This window comes from Watersipora subatra, chromosome 10, assembly GCF_963576615.1.
Source record: "Watersipora subatra chromosome 10, tzWatSuba1.1, whole genome shotgun sequence".
Taxonomy (NCBI): domain Eukaryota; kingdom Metazoa; phylum Bryozoa; class Gymnolaemata; order Cheilostomatida; family Watersiporidae; genus Watersipora; species Watersipora subatra.
The window spans coordinates 57,032,979-57,052,230 of record NC_088717.1 but is presented as its reverse complement, the minus strand read 5'-3'; the positions used below and the strand labels follow the sequence as shown (position 1 = coordinate 57,052,230).

Here is a 19,252-nt window from a genome sequence, read left to right as displayed (position 1 = left end):
AATAAAATTTACATCTTTATCCAATATATAGTTTTACTGGGTTGAAAAACAAGATGACAGAGTGATTTTAGGTGTCTGGCTTATCTATTGAAAAAATGAGAAAAGTTTTACTAGTTCTTATAGATTTATTATTAGAAGTTGAGATTGATTGACAAATCAAGGAGGTAAAAAGAGGAGACAATGAACAGAAGGTAAGTGAGGCGAAGATGAATTGCATGCTGGTTATTTTGATACGAAGTTATTCACTGATCGCCAAAAATATTTACACAAATCGATATTGATATGACAATCTATGATCAATTAGTATTTTCAGTAAATGTTATTTTTACCCCCGTTCGCCGCTCTTCTCTTTATCAACTTTTCTTGGGTATCTCCGCATCGCTGCCGCGTATCCCTGTATCGTTGCCGAGTATCCCTGCATCGCTGCCGGGTATCCTTGCGTCGCTGACTTTTGTGCTGCTCTCCATAGGAGTACAGTTTCGTGTAAGATGCCGTATTTTGAAATAGGTTTGTGTTCTTATAGGAAGAAGGCACCACAGGGTGTGCATGTGCCCTACCAGCGCCTCCCCCGCTCGCACGGTTACCCTTTTTCAGTCCTACACCCGAGCCGGAGTGTTTACCCATCGCTAACGAAAGCTACAATGCTTCGATGCGCTATCATTCAAATGTTCTTGAATGAATGTGAGGCAGCTTTCAATATTTCAACAGATGATACCTTTTTTCTGATTGGTGATTGGCATTTAGAAAACAATCTGGCAGATGTAGCTTTTTTAAAACTCTATTCCATTATCCTGTCAGTTTGTATATGAAATGAATGCCTCGCTAGCTAGCCAAGAGGCTTTTCGATCGTCTCATGCATGGATATTATTAGCAGCACAATCTTATAGCTGTCAGCGATAGCTTGGCACCTGCGCAGGTGTGTTAAGAAGAGCTTTAGCATTCTGAGTAGGTTTATAAGCTGTAGGATATGAGAATATTAAATACCCTGTAGTAGTAATTTCTTAGTAAACATTATTGAACATATGAAAGACTTATAGTCCTAAGCTGCCAGAAGGAGCTCCAGTCAAACCTCGAATGTTAAATATTATGCATGCTTTATAATCTTCTCTGAAAAAAAGGCTTTTCAGTTGTCATCCGTTTACAGTTAACAGCTACTTATATAGAGGTGGCTCACCAATGTTTCTTTATCAAAAATGATAGATAGTTTTAAACTGGATCTATTTAACTAACTCCACTAACTCATTTTGTTACATCCATCTGATGCTAGCTGATGGCAATTGGTGAAATCAGATCAGATTTAACAGCTTAAAAATCTAAAATTAGCAAAAGAAGTAGTTTTTTAGCGTTTTTATTTAGTATTCATAACTGTATTCTATCTCCTATGTTATTACTGGTCCATGTCCTGCTATCTGTTTGCTTTCTCTGTCACAGAGATAAAAACAGGCACAATTATTTTGAGACCCTAGAAGGTTGCTGATTAGTTCAGTTGATTAGCGTGTCAGTATAATAAACTGAATGTCATGGGTTTGAGCCACAAATTGACCAACATTTTAGCTGTTCCATTAAATGCATGTAGAAAAAGTTTGAAATTGCCAAAAAGTTGGTACATTTAAAACAGTTGCTATTGTAACACAAAAGTAAAAGGCTTTGACATCTATGTTGCACTTCGGTTGAATGTTGGTTGTGGGCAGCCGCACTATATACTAGATTGGTTGTAGGTACCACACTAACTATATATCATGTTGGCTATATATATATATATATATATATATATATGTTACTGCACTATTATATACTAGGTTGGTTGTAGATCATCATACTAAAAGTAGAGAGATCACTCGCAGTAATTTTTCAGGCCCAATAAAATAACTTTTGAATTTTATAATAAATCAACAATTATCTATTTAAAATATCATAACAACTGGATGTGAGCAATGTGCAAATATCAATAAATTGTATTTAGGGTTCAAATGGTTTTCATGGCAGCACCTGCTTTTGTACAGAAATTGCAGAAACTAAACATTGACAAAACTAATAACTATTACAACACTTAAGGTTCTAGCTAAATGGTTGGAAAGTATCTCACAGTTCACCAGTGTGTCAGCTTATGATAATGCGAAACGATATATACTTTTGATGGTTTTAACGTAAAGCCCAGCTTTGGTTGTTTTTGAGGCATCTTCACATTGCTATTATTTCCTTTTTTAATTCGGAGAGCAACAAAAATCTTTTTGCATTTGGTAGAGTTCATGGAAACTTACCCACTACTATCATATTTTTTTCACAGCAGACAAAACACCAAAGAAATTGTAAAAAATAGACTTGAACCTTTGTAAGTTCATTTGCCATCTTAAAACAGCACAAATCATACTAAAATTTAGAGTTTTGCATAATGTTTAGGATATGTGTTAGTATAGTATAGTATAGTATAGTATAGTATAATATAGTTAGTATAGTATAGTATAGTCAGTGTAGTATAGTATAGTATAGTATAGTATAGTATAGTATAGTATAGTATAATATAGTAGAGTATAGTATAGTATAATATAATATAGTAGAGTATAGTATAATATAATATAGTAGAGTATAGTATAGTATAGCCACTATAGTGTTAGCACAAATGTACCTTGTATACGAATAGCATTGGTCTGTGTAGCTGCTCTTAATGTAAAACTACCGTAACCATGGTTCCTAAACCAAGTGAAAGGGATGAAAGAAGTTGCCATTACAAACCAACAATATTACAGCTACTGCACCAGCTACTGCAGTCATTAAATTAAAATGGTGCATTTATTGTCTTTTTTGAAATGCCAAAGGGGTAAGTTTGAGAGGCAAGTTACGTGTACTGTACGTTTCGTATAAAATAAAATTCCTATAACGTGAACATTCTCAGAACGGTTTATTTATGTTGCAGGAGCGTCTGTTGTACAAGGCACCTCTTATACGAATAGCATTAGTCTGTATAGTTACTCTTTCAAGAAATAAACATCGACAGACCTGGATTGTTTCTAGCATTCTTGTTGTAAGCGTATGCCTCGAGGTTGTTAACTGCACATAGTATATATTGTGAGGTAGGAGCAGAATGCAATTACAATTCTGAATCTAACTTTATTAAGATCAAATCCAGCAGTCTTCAATTAGTGAGTAAGTTGCTTGTGATGTGTTGATGGTTGAAATTAATATAAAGCATTGTGAAGTCGCTTCTTCATTTTCTTAGATAGACTCCTACCTAGCACATTCAACGCTCTATACAAAGTTTTTCTGTTGCGCCATTTTTATAAACTTTTAAAGTAAATGAAGAGCTTTTATAGAACTAGAACAAGGTCTGTTTATGTTGATATCACTCTTTTTGCATTGTTGAAAGATGATTGAGAAGGCATCTACCAAATAAGTGTTTAGCAACAATTGGCAAAAACAACACTTTATTTTTCAACAAAAAAACTAAACCATTTTTTCAATAAAAAATCAAATAGGCCTATTTGTATATATTAAAAAATTATATACATCAACTGGGACAAAATAGGAAGTTTCATGCAAAGTAAATGTGTCAAGAAAAGTCAAATGGTTTTAGCTTGCCTTTCATTTTTGATAGAAGAAATTTCCAAAAAACCTTTTCTAGTGAAATATATTTTGTGAAACAGGACTATTGCTGTTTAACTTTATTATTGCAGTCAGGATCTGACCCGTAAAATTAGATCACATTAGTTGGTGGTGTCTTTATGTATTACATAATCGATTTTAGTGTTTTGGTCTACACATTTTGTCTTAGTTTTGGGGCCTCAACACTAGTTGTCTGGATTGGGGTAGTCAGTATTCAGCAAGAGAATAAGGCAGTTATAGACAAGATATCTTCCTTGGCTTATAACAAAATATGCATACTGTTGGATATACAATTATTTGTGGAAAGGGACTGAGTCGTAGAGCATACAGGCAGCTGTCTTTTTTCTTGATTCTATATGCCTATATCAGCGACCATTTTACGCTTTAGTTTACTAAGACACAGACTAAGATTCTGACTCTCCCACCAGGAAGTCACTTTGTTTACTCTTCACCATAACAATGCTTAAAGCTATTAGCTTGACACTCTTTCTTGCCACCAGCCTCTTGTGAGAAGAAAATAGTCTGAGTTTGCTTCTAAAGGAGCCGGGGTGGTGAGGCAAAAAAGAGTCAGGAAATGTAATGGGCGGTAAAGATCGCCAACTAGGGTATAATTATGACCAGAATGAGTCTAACTATGTCTAAAGAGATACAAGAGTAATTAGGCAAGAGAAGTAATCAAATAATACGCCTACCAGAACTCTGGGCACTCTCTGCTAATGAGGCCACATTACACAGCTAATTGTTTAATAGTCATACTCTGACAGCTCATTTAAGCTCATTTAGACTAAGAAAGTCATTTATATACTCCGACACCTCACATTATACAAAGAAAGTTGTGTGTATACTCTGACAGCCTTCCTCACACTAACAAAGTCTTGTTTATACTCTAACAGCTCACATTAGACTAACAAAGTCTTGTTCATACTCTAGCAGTTCACATTAGACTAACAAAGTCTTGTTCTTACTCTAGCAGCTCACATTAGACTAACAAAGTCTTGTTCTTACTCTAGCAGTTCACATTAGACTAACAAAGTCTTGTTCTTACTCTAACAGCTCACATTAGACTAACAAAGTCTTGTTCATACTCTAGCAGTTCACATTAGACTAACAAAGTCTTGTTCATACTCTAGCAGTTCACATTAGACTAACAAAGTCTTGTTCTTACTCCAACAGCTCACATTAGACTAACGAAGTCTTGTTCATATTGTTTTACATCTACATAAATATATATATATATATATATATATATATATATATATTTATGTAGATGTAAAACAATATGAACAAAACTATTTAATTTTCCAATTTATAATCTTCCAATTTATAATTTTCAAATTTATACTGCTCCATCCTATGTTGAGCACTCTGATTTTAGTTCCAAGTAGGATACATTTCAATATATATATAAATATATATATATATATTTATTTATATATATTTATTTATATATATTTATTTATATATATATTTATATATGTATTTATTTATTAAAAGCACGTCTATATCTAACTCTATCCCACTACATCTAAATAAAATCAGATATTCATCTAGCCATACTACATTGATGGTTAATAGAGTCTCACATACATCTAATAGAATTATCTTTGCATCAGCTTAAGTCAATAAAGATCTATCTGCAAAGCTGATGAACACATAGACTGCACTGGCTACTTGCTCAACATAGATTTTGCCAAAGTATCCACGGAAAAGAGTATGATGTTGGGCACACCAGCTCAAACATTCAGACCTGCCTGAGGACTTCTAGCTTTTCTAGTAGTCATTTCCCTTGCTCTTTCAGCCCATTTATTTCTCATGCTAATCAAGACAAATATTACTCCGAGCAGCTCTATTGAATGATTGTTGGACCTACGGCCCCAGACATCGTAGCAAAGTTCTACTATCCTGCCATAGGCCACTATTGAAGTGCTTCATGGGCAGCCAAATTATCTGTCAAGAAACTTCTCAGTCAAGTCACAAGCTACTCTTGTAGCGTCAACCTCGCTCTCGAGCAGCGAACATACCAGCCATGCCTGTTTATACATTCTATTGGGCTAAGTGATTGCTTGTCAAACTGTTTCACAAAAGCTTGGCTACTATTTTCTATGGCAGTATTGATACTAAGTGAGTAGATAAGAGCAACCCACTGCAAGGACCCATCTGTTACTATTTACTTTAACAAATGAACCATGGTTTCTAGAGAAGAGTGAAGTCTAGATATATCAGAGTGAGTGTTAACTCAACATCTGGGCTGCCACAAGTCCAACCCTTGTTTTGGTTGAAAGCATTCAAAAACAAATTCAAGGCTACTCAACATGGTTCTGCTTGAGTTCTGAGTTGCTATAAATATTGCACTGAGAGTGGAACACACGAGACAAAATCAAAGGCTTCCTTTATCCTTGCCCTCTCAGTCAACTACCAGAGGAAAATCATTGATGCAAAACTTTTTATCCGTCATACTTCTACATGCCTCTGTTTTAATACTTGTCATTAATTTAATTAATTTTCAAAGTTGGTTATTGCTGACAATCAGCAAACAAATTAAAAGAAATTTTAAATGGGCATATCAAGCTTAAGTTTCTCGCTGCCTCACGCTCTACTAGCAGCACTTATGAGTTTACTAACTCAATATTTCTATAGTCAAATTTAGTTAGATATCTGCAAGTGATTACCTACATGGAGTAGTAGTCGAAGATAGCCTGGCTATAGTTTGTCAAAAAATATAACATACATTGCAAAGCAATTGCATGGCAATTCTTTCGCAACTACTTCTGTTACGAAGTCAAACTCCGTCCAAATGTCAACCCTTTAATCAATTGTGGTTATTGATAGCTACTCAAAAAGTAGCTGTCAATAAACGTCATAAACACCAAGGCCATTACTGCTGCTTTTTCTGTGAAAGTACGTGGAAAATAATTTTAGTTACAGAAAAATCCACTCCAAGCACCTGACATATACATTGCTTTTCCACAATTCAATGATTGCTACTTGCACCTTGTATACATAGAAAGATTACATGGATACAAAATATATAGAAATATTTGAACTTTTGAAAGATGCCTTTCCTACCATGTTTATCCTCTGATGAATGTATTTTACTAAAAGCCCTCTCTTGAATAGTATCAGTAGTTTTTGAAGATTCCAGTGTCATTCAGCTATATTTTGTTTGCATTAAAAGTTAAGTAACGTATTTTCATTATCAGTTTGATTTAATAAAAAGAAATTTTGTAAAATTTTAATTTGAAGTACCGAAGTCTTTAAATTTATTACTATTAAACATGAGAATATAAACAACCTTAAGTCATCGACAAAATAAATCGATGTAAATAACCAGCAGTCAGCTCATAACTATATGAAATGTCCTTCTTAGCTTGTTAGCTTGTGAACCCACTTGTGTTTTAGCATAGTCTCTCGCGACATGGAGATGTTTTCAAAGGAATAATGACTCCTGTGAATTATATCTTTAACAGTTTTAAGCCTGGATCAGAGATAATTTGGGCAATTGTTTTCCCATATGATCCCAATAAGCTCGGCTGGGCAGTTTTGCCTTGTTTTCTATTAGTCCTGATTTATGTGAAACTACAAAACTTTGCACTCTTTTTAGGTTATGGTTTGAGTCTAACTCCAAAGTTTAGAGTTGAGTGGATCATTAGTTCTTGAGATATCGCCAAAGTACCGAGGAAACTTCTTACTAACTACAACATGAAAAATGACTCCTGACGGAGCATTAATTTCTAAAGAGACACTGGATGAAATTCTTACTAACGACGGGGCAAAATCAGACAAAACTAGAAAGCTTCTTTTTAGCAACAAGTGCTTTACATTAAAACTATCTGTTATTTTATTTATAACAAATATACACACTCTATCAGACTCTATCATACTCTATCAGACTCTATCAGACTCTATCAGACTCTATGAGACTCTGTCAGACTTGGTCTACTGCAGTCAGATATTTTTTGTGAGTTACTTCTAAAACATCACTTCTCTGAAAGAGTAAAAAACTATTCACTCTATTTGATTTCTGTTTTTTATTGAGTTTTACAAGCTTACATCTTCAAAATGATATTCGGCTCTAAAGAAATTATGCTATACTAAGTACTTCCATGGTTGATGGAAAGTTATTAATACAGTCCAGGAACAGGAGACCTACTTGCATAGACAAGAATAGGCTTAAAAGTTTTAAAGCATAAGAACACGGTTCCAATGGTTCGACACGGAGATCCACACCATAAGATCATACACGTTTGTTTAAGTTGATTGCTTATTACTATTTCATCTTTTCACTAATATCTTATCTAGAGTTTGTTAGTGACGTCACAAACCTCTTGCTAGTTCCATAAATAGTTTCATAAGACTGTGACAACCAATCTAGAATAATGTCATACAGAAGCTGCCGAGTGCTGACAGAGCACCAAAGAGCTTGTAAACAACTAACGTGTATATACGTAGCTACAACCAGGCGTTGTAACATTATTGGTAATGCCTGGTTGCCATTTAAAGCAAGACGTTTCCGCTAATGTTTGTTTACCAGTGCCGATGTACCCTTTTGATTTGTGAATGCTGCCTCATACTTGATATTTAGATAGATCAGTAGACATCTGCGTGCTGGAAAGCGGCGAAAGGTCTGCAGAAGTATTTTTAGACTTGAGGCAAAGTGCAGATCGCAAGAAGAGCAAAGGGATCGTATACTAACACTGAATTGGGTAACAAAGTTTAAATATGTTAGAGAATACAATATGGCCTCTTTAGCAAACAGAAAGCTCTTCTATCTCAACACAAATCATGTTTAATTACAATGACACTTGACATTCGGTCTCAGGTGTCTGCTTATGTCGACATTGATAGTTGGAATTGAATAAGCTTTAAGCGGCAATAAGTGCAGGTGCTATGTGAAAAGGCACCTTAACCTCGTGCCTCTTCTCACTTGGTGTTAGCAAGCCCGGTTGAAGTTCATCCATCTAAGTTTTCATATCAAATAATGCATCTCATTTTAACCACCTGTTAGTAGTTTAACGAAAATTTTTGATGCTCTTTGAAGAAGTGAAGTTGTGAAAGAATCATTTACATGTTTGGCTGGATACAAGACTAAAATTATCTCTCACTGTCATCAATTTTTTACATTTTAGAATGGGTTCAAAAATAAATTCATCAGATGTAACTACAACATAAAAGCTATTACAAAATTGTATATTTTGTAATAACTTTTCAGAGCAGATATTTGATGGTTTAGAACTATTTATAAAATATATTAATATATTTTTATGTTAAAATAATATACGGATTATTAAGGCTTGTGCCAGCAATGGAATATTGTTGCTGAACTAGAGATGCGCAGCAATCGCAGAGTCAAATGATAATCAATGCCTCATTGTTTCCATCCTACCTGTCTACAAAGTCTTGTTCCTTTTAAAAAGAGAATAAAGCAATTTTTACCTCACAACAAATGTAACTTACCCGTGTCAAAATACCACATGTGTGCACAGCGATATACTATAACAGGTGTCGATACGCTATTCAGAGCTATATGTCTATTACAGAAACAAACTTGCCCAACAGTGCTGTAAGGCAAGCATCTGTACAAAGAACATATTCTGCTACGCCCCGCTCTTTGTTCATGGAGTACATATAATTACCTGATCTCAGTGACTCACAATGCAATGTTGACCTTAATTACTTCTGACCTAGTGTCAGCCAGAGAGTTTCATCACATGCCATCCCTTATTAGCGATACAGATGCAATTGCCTCTGATCTACCCAAGTACCTGTCGGAGTCTGTTGTTCTGTTTACATATCTCCCACTCCCCCATTGATCTCTCAGAAAATTATGCAGATAAAGTTTTAATCAATAAAATGAAGCGTTGGTTGTAAAACTCGGAAATAAAATAATTGAATCGTTTGGCATATGGTATGGTGGAATCTACTGACAGCGAGCATGTGGCAAGCAGAGATGCACCCCTACAGTGTAGGGTGTACATGTGTGTGTAGGGCCTACACACACATGTACGTACGCTGTGCTTAAAGGTTGCCGCTCCTCTAATTTGAACTCCCAAAAAACTTACCTGTTTCAGCTCACCAAACGGCAACAGGCTAGTAGTAGTAGTAAAGCTCCGTGCAGATATGATATCGTGGTTCTGAGCTGCTTATTAAAAATTCTTTGGTCAGACTCTGAGGCTATGATTATTTTATGCTTGTTCAATCCTCTTAATAAGAACTCATGCTATATAGAAAGAGATGAATAGGCTATTTCATAATTCCACATTTGTCTGGCCAATCAGCTAGGAACATTAGCCTGGCATTCACAGTAATAACAAACACATAACCGCATTGTATCTGATTCCTGTGTACCTCAGCTCTAGCCCAGATATAATAATAGTTGTCTTTGTTTACGCGTAAGCTTAAGCGTTTGTGACAACCTGGGTCAGCAAGTACTCTATTAATTAATTATATCGGAAGAGATTGCATTACGTCATATTAGTAGGCAGCCACCCGTTACGGGTTAGAACTCTGATTCACTTTTAATAGGCGGAGTCGTCATTCCATTAATGAAATCATATCAATGCAAGTAAGAGTGTGGCTAGTCAAACTTCATAAATCCTTGCTACAATAAAAACTATGCTGTGTTCCTTTGAAGCCATGATGGATGTTGGAAAAAAGACTGGATCATGTAGGATTTGAACCCAGCCATGCAGCTTGGCAGGCCAGGCATGCTACCATCTGCACCACTCCACCACTTTGATGCATGAAGGAATAATTGTACACATATTTATTACATATGGTGATCTGTCACAGTGCCCCAGACTGCCACTGGCACTGCCACTGGCACTAATTTTAGTTAACTGTTGTAGATTTACCAACAAATAAATTTCTTAGATTGTTTTATGTGGTTGTCTATAGCTATTGATTTATTTATCTATTGACTTATAATCTCAGCAGCACTTTTTGAGGCTAACTTTGTTTTAAGGTTTTCTGTAAATCAATCATAAAGTTTAAGTATTGAATTACGAATGGCAACGGGAATGGCAAACGAATGGGAATTTTGACATTAAGAGTTACTGACCATGCTCCTTGATACAAATCATAATCGCTCATGGCAATTAAGATCGTTAAAAGTTACTGATTTTCAACTTTTAATTTTTAACTCGGAGTCAAATAAAAGATGTTTTTATAGAAAAAACATCTTTTATTTGACTCATTTTTAAACAGCTTTTTAAAAATATCAGAGAATCCAAACTACGGCGGTTTTATGATGACGGCGATTAACTGCTCACGTTTGAGCTTTTAAGAGCTTGTTATCACATTTCCACTTATTTAGCACCTACAACACAACAGAGTAAGACATGGTGAATCTTTTGATACCAAATAACTGTAATGTAAATTTTGTTGCAAGTCAACCTTTAACATATTTCAACAGTTACCATTTAATCATTTCATTTTTTATTTCATATCACGAGAAAAGTGTTTTGTGCAGTTTAAATAAAATAAGAGAAAAAATAAAACAAATGCAAAGATTTTCAACTTTGTCAAACAACTGTAACTTTCAAATTTGATATCATGAAGAAAATGTTTTCTGCATGTCAAATAAATTAAGAAACACGATAAAACAACTATGAAAGTGTTTAGATGTAAATGTGAAATAATTAGCAAGTAATAGCTAAATTAAGTCTGTTTTGATACTATTCTAATAAAATATGATTTGGTAATGATACAATTAATACGAACAAAAAAAACAAAATAAAAACCTTGAATATTTTGAATTAATAATAGCGATTCATGCATAAAAGTGTCTGTGTGCATAACAAATTTTACTGTTCCAGCAGAAGTGATTCATCAAAACTTTGAATGCGACAATACTGGTGCCTCTCGATACTGGTACAAATGTGAAAATCTTCTTTGTCTGACTGAACGGAGAGAGAATGTAGGGGTTATTCCTTCTCGAGATAATACATTTCTCCGCATGAAAAGTATTAGCCTTTACCGATTTAGCAATCGCGCCTTACGAAAGACCGGAAATTGAAGTGTTACGGCAAAATTAAAAATTGCAAATCAAAAAATAGGTAATATTAGCAAAAAATTAGTTTTTTAAACAATTTAAAAAAATAGCAAATACATAAGCTAATATTAGTTTATAATCAAAAGTGCACATTTAGCATGTGCATACAGTATTCTATACATGCTAAGGACTGAATAGCTCAGCAGTTAAATGTGTGGTTTGAAACTTGCTGCTACCATCTTCGTGAGTTCAAACCCATAACGCAGCAAGCTCGTCATCCAAGATTTTAATAACTATAATAACTAACCGAAGTACACACACAAACTTTAATATATCTTATATATATAGTATGTATATATATTCATCTATAATATATATATATTATATATAAGAATCTTCTATAAGATATTATATTTATTGGATAATATATATTTTATAAGATTATTCATTTTGAATGCATGAGAAGTTCAAACTACAATTACATTGCAAAGAGTAAAAATAAATTGAGTACCTACCTGCACTCATATCAGCTACCATAGTTGAGAAATTATAGTCACATGTATAAGCATTGTAAACATAGAGCTATCACGTACGGCCATAAAGTTATTAGTTAAACATAGGTTTTATACATATAGCTTTATATATATATGCATATAACTTTAGCCTGCAGCGCACAAAATAATATTTATATTCACATCTTATTTTGGACGGTATTTTAATTAACTTTATGGAAGTTGTCCTATTTTATATTGCAAAGGTAGACAACTCTAAACATCTAAACAAATAGAGCAAATCAGTATCCGTTGACCAAAACATTTTCTTACAGTAGACCATCACAGAAAAAAAACAAAGCCTGTGGCTAGTCGATATTTGAAATATACGCTCGAGGTCAGCGCACATTCATAGCAATTATTGTTTGCTGTACTGTATCAATCTACTTATCCAAGATTGACACGCATGAACCGGTGCCAAAGGCTATTGTTAAGTTGTCACATTAAGTACCTTAATTGACTTCGACAAGTTTGCGTTAAGTGAACTTTACCGGAGATTATATTAATTCTAATTCTATGATTCTTTTTAAATGTTATAGAGATGAAGAGATCTAGATTGGCAAGAATGTCAGGTAATGATATGAGAGCATTGATCAATTTTTTAAGAGAAGAAAACTCCAAGATTAAGTTAGAAACACTATTAATGAGCAATTGGCTTTCTCATTTTCAACTAGTCCTATTACTGTTTTATGGCAAACTAAAACATAACTTTCATTGAGTAATTTCAAAGAGTGACGAAACGAACATGCAAGAAGCTAAAATTCTCACCTCCCATTATTTCTGCCATATCCATGTCATCTAGGAAGTCCGTATCCTCAGCGAATGGGTCATCATCAAGGAGGCCATTACCATCTAAGCCATACATCATTCCCGCACCAACTCCTGCTCCGGCCAAGCCAGCATGCAAGTACCTTCGGCGCATGTGGTAGTGGTCCATACGGCGGCCCGATTTGGCTCCTCCCGTTCGAGCACCCTACACACAACACAGGTACAGAGTGTAGTGTACCGTAGGAAGCTATGATGAACAGAAAGCCCAATGAGGTTGATTCGCCATAACATTTTTTCAATAAATGTATTTATTTCGTTAACTAGTCAAGCTATTTATTTATCTATTGAAACAAGTGCCGTGGTTCACAGAAAGGTGCTGGTTGTCAAAGTTATAACTGATATTGTAGAAAGCATGCATCATGACTGGATTTAATAGAATGAAACAGTTAGATTTCATGTTTGAGGAGGAATTAGTAACACTTGAGGATGCGTCTGGATGGACCTAGCAGCAGATCAAAACATCTCCATATGTATAAGTAAGTAAGTGAGTAAGTGAGTAAGTAAGTGAGTAAGTGAGTAAGTAAGTGAGTGAGTGAGTGAGTAAGTAAGTGAGTAAGTGAGTAAGTAAGTGAGTGAGTGAGTGAGTGAGTAAGTGAGTAAGTGAGTGAGTGAGTAAGTGATTGAGTGAGTGATTGAGTGAGTGAGTGAGTGAGTGGTGAGTGAGTGAGTGAGTGAGTGAGTGAGTGAGTAAGTAAGTATGTACGTATGTAAGTGCATGTATTTAGTCTCAGGAAGAGAAATAAAATTTTTGTATATGTGCTCATAAAAAATTGATGCTGACTGAAAAATACATAAATAAAAATGTAAAACCATAAAAATCATATTACTTGTTAAACATGTGATTAAGATACAATATACACTTAGATCTAAAACAGTGTTTGTGTAGGTTCACTCTAAACTTTATCGCAGACGTTCTGAGGGTAGTTTACCAAAACTTAGATTGATGTGGCTTCTGATGTTATTAGCCTTAATTAAAGGTTGACTTGCAACAAAACTCACATTATAGTTATCTGATATGAAAAGATTCACCATGTCTTACTCTGTTGTGTTGTAGGTGCAAAATATATGGGAATGTGATTAAAAGCTCTTAAAAGTTCAAAAACGAACTGTTAATCGCAGCCCCATGAGATCGTCATAGTTTGGATTCTCTTTCCAAAATGGCTCAAATGGGACGTAGTTGTTACAGGATGGTTTCTGTTTACATTTTCATGCAACCTCAGTCGTCGAAATATTTTCACAAATATACTTCACGCATTCAATAAAACCATGTCTATTGTTCTTACGCATCTGTTTTATCGTCATTGTAATGTTGTCACTTTTATCACTGATATCTTAAAACTTACCGTAAAAATTGGTTAAACTTTTTAACCTTAGCTCGAAGGAGTACATATCATTGTCTGACAATCATGACGAGCCTGTTGGTCACCTGTGATAATCGAAAAGTACTGCAAAAATTATTTGCGAAGTATTGGGTCACATGATGAGACTGCGACTTAACGATTAGCTCAAGCCGAAACAAAACTGTAAAGTAGCGAGCATTTATATTTGATACGGGGTCTTCGGTAAAACCGAAGTGTTTGTCATAAACTAGTGCTACGATGAGTTTTATATTGAGCTTTTTATTGGCTTTTCAATTCACGTGAGAACATCACGTGACAAGACAATAACCAAACTGTCATGGCTACGTCAGAGACATAAAGAGATTCCTATCTACGGCGGCTTTTCATTTTTGAGCTTTTAAGAGCTTGTAATCACATTTCCACATATTTGGCACCTACAACACAACAGAGTAAGACATGGTGAATCTTTTGATACCAAATAAATGTAATGTGAATTTTGTTGCAAGTCAACCTTTAAGCTTTTGGTGGTTAGGCGGTAGTCATATAGTTGTTGGACAGAATGCAACTCTGAAATGCCACTAAGTTTCATAGCTGATTTTACTATCCTTTGTAGTAGTTTCTTTGTGTTATTAATATTATTATTATCATTAAATAACTTTTATTATCATTAGATAACTTTTATTATCATTAGATAACTTTTATTATCATTAGATAACTTTTATTATCATTAGATAACTTTTATTATCATTAGATAACTTTTATTATCATTAGATAACTTTTATTATCATTAGATAACTTTTATTATCATTAGATAACTTTTATTATCATTAGATAACTTTTATTATCATTAGATAACTTTTATTGTCATTAGATAACTTTTATTATCATTAGATAACTTTTATTATCATTAAATAACTTTTATTATCATTAGATAACTTTTATTATCATTAGATAACTTTTATTATCATTAGATAACTTTTATTATCATTAGATAACTTTTATTGTCATTAGATAACTTTTATTGTCATTAGATAACTTTTATTATCATTAGATAACTTTTATTATCATTAGATAACTTTTATTATCATTAGATAACTTTTATTATCATTAGATAACTTTTATTATCATTAGATAACTTTTATTATCATTAGATAACTTTTATTATCATTAGATAACTTTTATTATCATTAGATAACTTTTATTATCATTAGATAACTTTTATTATCATTAGATAACTTTTATTATCATTAGATAACTTTTATTATCATTAGATAACTTTTATTATCATTAGATAACTTTTATTGTCATTAGATAACTTTTATTATCATTAGATAACTTTTATTATCATTAGATAACTTTTATTATCATTAGATAACTTTTATTATCATTAGATAACTTTTATTATCATTAGATAACTTTTATTATCATTAGATAACTTTTATTATCATTAGATAACTTTTATTATCATTAGATAACTTTTATTATCATTAGATAACTTTTATTATCATTAGATAACTTTTATTATCATTAGATAACTTTTATTATCATTGGATAACTTTTATTATCATTAGATAACTTTTATTATCATTAGATAACTTTTATTATCATTAGATAACTTTTATTATCATTAGATAACTTTTATTATCATTAGATAACTTTTATTGTCATTAGATAACTTTTATTATCATTAGATAACTTTTATTATCATTAGATAACTTTTATTATCATTAGATAACTTTTATTATCATTAGATAACTTTTATTATCATTAGATAACTTTTATTATCATTAGATAACTTTTATTATCATTAGATAACTTTTATTATCATCAGATAACTTTTATTATCATTAGATAACTTTTATTATCATTAGATAACTTTTATTATCATTAGATAACTTTTATTGTCAAAAGCATTTTTGCATGTGAATGAATTAGAAATGCTTTACACTATAGAACTAAGATGGCGACATTTAGCTCTTGCGGGTGTCCATAAACCCTTCCTAAACTCAAATTATTGGTCTCAGGATTATTAGTAGATTCATTTAAGTGTGATGTATTACAACTGCACCCTCAGTCATTAGGAAATTATGTCTGTGGATCAAATATTTCTATGCTTGTATCTATTTATGTATTTTTTACCCTAATAATTTTAATGATCTCTGTTGTCACTTTCATCAGATATTTCTTCTGGTACAAATAACTTACTGAGGTGCAACAACTCCGAAGTCAGCAAGCTTCATAAGGCTTAAGTTATAAGCTTTTTTAGCCCAGTTACATATTAAGAATAAAAACTACAACAAGCACGCGTCACGAAAAGTGACGCGTGCTCACTAGAATTTTAACCAGCCAATAAGAGCAAGGGTTCGGCCACGAAATTTCGAGCAGGACCGAAATGGTTCGTTTCGGCCAGAAATGTCTTTGACCGAACAGTGTACAACTGACACCGACGTCGTTTTGCGTCATTTAGTTCGTTTCGGCTCTCGTGTGACCATCCCTTTAAGTTTATCAGCTCGTAGTGCTAAATATCTACCATCAGAACACTTATATGTCCTTCACGTTTCACTTAAAATTTATTAATGGCTCGTGCCTTTTAAGACTTGTTAGTGGTTCGGTCAGGAATCAGCAAGTAGGAACGGCGTCAAGACTATCTTGTAAAAACAGTAATATTCTAGCGATGTTTGCAGCTGAATTTGCTGTTTAAGGTCAAAGAACAAAATGGTTCTTTTTAAAGCTGGTTAACATTGTGTCACAGTTCGTCGGATTTAACCCGCAAAGCATCAGTAATCGTTTGTGATCAGACTATCACAAACCCTTGCACGTTGACATCGATGAATAGTTTGCGTCGCAGTGTTATCATTACACAATGTTAGTCCCGCAGTAACTATCATTTAAGGAAAGGCAGAGTAAGTATTCCATGACAACCAATCAACCAAAGAGGTAGGCTACACATTGCACAGACTTTCATGGATGTTCTGCAAAATATCGATAATGTTTGGCAGCTGCAATGTTTCCTGATTACTCTGTGTTACCACGGCGATGTCATCGGTTTAAAGAGTGCATAACTGATGAATAATTGCTGAGAGGACAACTCCGCCATATGGCGATACAGTGTTAACTAGCTATAAGAGAATATTCATATAACATTATGACTAACTCAAGAAAGCAATCAGAAGGATTTACCAAGGCAGTGGTTCTTGACTCCTACAAAATTTTATTCAATTAAGCCATTTGAATGAGCTTGTTTCCTGTATTTCAAACTTTATAAATGCAATCAATTTGTTCAACTGTATATGAAGTTTTATGCACGTACTAATTTACTTTATAAAGGCTAGGTAGAACAGCCATGGCAGCAGCAATGGTTATTGATGGTGACATTAGAGCATGCCTAAGTGGCAGCTGGTCTGCGGTTGTATGACCATCATAAGCAATGTTACAACAACTTGACATAAATATTAATAACCATTTTAATAACTCTAAAATTCTAATTGGCTAGTATCGATATCTAAATGATGACCTTCTTTTATTTATGTGATTTGATGACTTTATTTAATTGCTAGTTACCTTTACGTATTTTCTATATGTCAGTTGCTAGCTACATATTTGCTACATCTACTCTCATTTGCTAGCTATATATTTGCTACATCTACTCTCATTTGCTAGCTACATATTTGCTACATCTACTCTCATTTGCTAGCTACATATTTGCTACATCTACTCTCATTTGCTAGCTACATATTTGCTACAACTACTCTCAGTTGCTAGCTACATATTTGCTACATCTACTCTCATTTGCTAGCTACATATTTGCTACATCTACTCTCATTTGCTAGCTACATATTTGTTACATCTACTGTTATTTGCTAGCTACATATTTGCTACATCTACTCTCATTTGCTAGCTACATATTTGCTACATCTACTGTCATTTGCTAGATACATATTTGCTACATCTACTGTCATTTGCTAGCTACATATTTGCTACAACTACTCTCATTTGCTAGCTACATATTTGCTATATCTACTCTCATTTGCTAGTTACGTATTTGCTACATCTACTCTCATTTGCTAGTTAATTTTTGCCTCTACATGTGCTATTATTTGCGAAGTACACATTTGTTACAATTCTATAATATTTTCTTAGTAATATGACACTCTTTGCTATATTTATTATTTACTATAAGTAGCTAGTTATGTTGCATGCCTGCTTCATGTTCACAATTTAACACATATTTTTTAATGTTTTATTAATTTTTGGCTAGATTTCAAATAGTTTATTTACCCACACCTGACCTTCATCTATGTAAAGGTCTTTTTTCATCTTTAGTCTTTTTATCTACTGTCAAATTTCCACTTATGAATCTCTTAACATAAATACTGCTCAAATTTATTTTCTGACATACATAAGTGTATTTAAGTAAGACTTACTTATGGTAAGTCAGGGTAAGTTAGAGTTAGTTACAACACATAAGTTTATCACTGCCTTTACCATCAGGTCTGCATCTCCACTCATATGTTTTTGAAATAAAATTTAAAAGAAGTTTTTTTACGGTTTCCTACTTAATTTTAACATATAAACCATATTTCAATTCTTGTATTTTGTTTATTGTGATATAATGTACTCGTTTTATTGCTATATATAATGACTTCAATTATTTATCATTTTAAGCTCTGTAACAGATTGAACAAAATACAAGGAACTCTTATAAAAAATTTGCTTTTGATCAAAATGGATCAATTTTCTATGTCAAGGTTAGACTGAATTACGGGCAGCTTAAATAATGAATAATTTGAACAGCTATACTTCTTGTAGTACAACTCTGAAATAAACAAAGTTAGTCCCTATATATTGATCATACATTGATCTTGTTATTGGGTGCTATTTATCCTTACTAATGTAACATTCTATCATCTTCACCGATCACATTAGTATAATACATTTAACCT

General features: G+C 33.3%; 1 protein-coding gene across 1 annotated transcript in view; it reads right to left on the bottom strand.

Annotated features, from left to right (window-relative positions):
• The window catches only part of LOC137407244 (uncharacterized), a 92,579-nt gene that overhangs the window by 13,522 nt on the left and 59,805 nt on the right, over positions 1 to 19,252 (bottom strand). Inside the window, exon 6 of the mRNA XM_068093849.1 lies at positions 12,910 to 13,114. Within this exon, the coding sequence (XP_067949950.1) occupies positions 12,910 to 13,114 (205 nt within the window). The remainder of the gene's footprint in view (positions 1 to 12,909; positions 13,115 to 19,252) is intronic.